This window comes from Camelina sativa, chromosome 18 (assembly GCF_000633955.1).
Source record: "Camelina sativa cultivar DH55 chromosome 18, Cs, whole genome shotgun sequence".
NCBI classification, from domain to species: Eukaryota; Viridiplantae; Streptophyta; class Magnoliopsida; order Brassicales; family Brassicaceae; genus Camelina; species Camelina sativa.
In genome coordinates this window covers 19,100,228-19,102,501 of record NC_025702.1, presented here as the reverse complement: position 1 = coordinate 19,102,501, position 2,274 = coordinate 19,100,228, and the positions used below count along the sequence as shown (strand labels likewise).

At 41.8% G+C, this 2,274-nt stretch overlaps 1 protein-coding gene across 1 annotated transcript; it reads right to left on the bottom strand.

The window, feature by feature from the left end:
• LOC104762581 (protein EXORDIUM-like 2) lies at nt 666-1,959 on the bottom strand. The gene has a single exon (XM_010485899.2). It carries the CDS (start codon nt 1,890-1,892, stop codon nt 966-968), a length of 927 nt encoding a protein of 308 aa, XP_010484201.1. The 5' UTR covers nt 1,893-1,959; the 3' UTR covers nt 666-965.

The following is a 2,274-nucleotide window of genomic DNA, read 5'->3' as shown; positions in this document are numbered from 1 at the left end:
TTTTTAAAAAAAAAAAAAAAAAAAAAAAATGAATTCATATATAAATACAAAGATTGAATGGACTATATAATCTTAGAATCTACTAGACGAGCCTTTGCAATACTTAAATGTTTCAAAGTTTCCTTTTAGCATAAAGAACGGAGGCAATGGAGAAGAACTTCACCAACCCCACTAACCATTTCAGATATTTTTTGAATAACTAAACTATTTAGCCATTGGATCACCTTTTTCACCCAATAAATTAGATATTCTACGCTCGTTAATTTCACCTTTCAAATTGTAATATGATGGTTTGAGGTGTTTTCTTCTATAAAAGACTCGGATGCTTTCCAAATATTTGTTTTCAAAAGTTTTGATTGATTATTATAGTAGTACTTTATTTCTTAACTTACTAAATCTACCTGACTACCTTACAGAGAACGTATGCATTAAGAAAATCAGAAACTTGTGATAATACGAACGAGTATGTATTAAGCAATAAATTTGGTCTCCTAGACCCCAACATCACTGAGAACTGCCTACTTTTAAATATTCCTCCCCATCTTCCTTTGTATTGCTATCCACTTTATTACACAATTAAATAACATCAAATACTAACATTATTATACACTACCATCTAGGCATCTACCCACCCACTCATATAAAAAAGGTAAGAATCCTTTAAATAAAATGATTAGATTTGATCATTTAAGCAAAACCGAGTGCATTAAATTTTAATAAAGTAGAGAAACAAAATGATTTTTTTTTTCTTATTTTTATATGCATATATTTTCCACATTTCCGAAGCACATTTTTTACACGTCACAACAAAACGACAAAAGCAGAGAGAGAGCCCTATCCACAATCCAAACCCGAGATCCAAACCCGAAAGTTTTTTTATACACACGCGCGCGTGCAGCTTGCCATATAGATCTCGTCATCGCTCTGAAAACTATGCCACGTGTCATATACTCACATCCCATGGATCAAACAAGAGTCTTGCACGTCGAACTCTGCGGATCCCACATCGCCGGCAATAGATATTTCCTACCGGCGAGTCCACGTGCGTTGTAACTAGACCCGGTGGTTTTGTCGACGAGTACCCGACCCGCATAACCCGGGTACGAACCCGACCCGAATATGCCAGGACAAGCGGAGACAGCTTCAAGCGGTGCAGTTGGTGGGCCTTGGAAATACCCGTTGTTAAACGGATTCGTGACGGTGTTAGCTAGAAGCGTGGCGAGGTTTATAATCATTCCGTCAACTCCAACGTCACCGTTAGGAGCGACCAACGGCGGCGTTTGTGGTCCGTAAATAGGCTGGTGAAACGGCCAAGCGCAATATCCAGGGCACTGCGTCTCGGAGTTCCCAACCCAGACGTAAGCAGCGCCGTTAGCCGCGCGACGCGGTTTCGAGCCAGATGATCCGTGAGTCCCGCATCGGTTCATACAGAACCCTTCGACGGTAACGTCTTTCGCAGTTAGAACGACGGTTATGGCACGGAGTCCGCCGCCGTTGAGTTTTGTGGACAGAGCACGGAGGTAAGGATTTTTCAGGGATTTTCCGAGAGGATAGTTCTCGAGGAGAAGCTGTTTCCCGACGACGAGCGTTGAGGATCCGCCTTTGTATTTCTCAGTCGTCTTCCACCACGACGAGACGGAAGGAACTGCGGCGGAAAAGGAGGAGGAGGCGTCTTTGGAGTTGAGCGAGCGGATGAAGTCGACGATCACGGACCGTTGGATCGGTGTGAATTTCCCGTACCAAACGAGATTGACGGTGATGTTACCTTTCAAGAGAGCTCCGTTGTGGTATTTGAGTACAAGCGGCTGCTCCTCGACCAACACGGCGGCGGAAAAGCCTGCGGTGGCGAAGAGAAGAGTGAGTAAGATGGCAAAACTGTAATTAGAAGCCATTGAGAAGGGTAGATATGAAATTGAAGAGATAGATATCAGAGGTTTTTGTTTGAGGTTTGATGATTCAGAGTGCTACTATTTATACCAGAGACGATTTTATTTTCATTTTTGAAACCGGGAGAGGAGTGTGACAGCTGTAGTGGCTAAGGTGTCAAGGTCAAAAGAGTGACACGTGGAAAGATATGAATGGGTAGAGAAGGGTGTTTGACAGCCTGTAAGTTTTCTTATAGTGTGACGTGGTTTAGTCTCTCTAATAGTATATAACAACGTGTATTAAATTTAAGTGATGCTTAGCCGATAAATTCGTTATCAAACAAACAAATTAATAAGGTTTTTTAGTGTTAGATAATCTTATGCCATGGGGAGAGACCTACAGACTTTT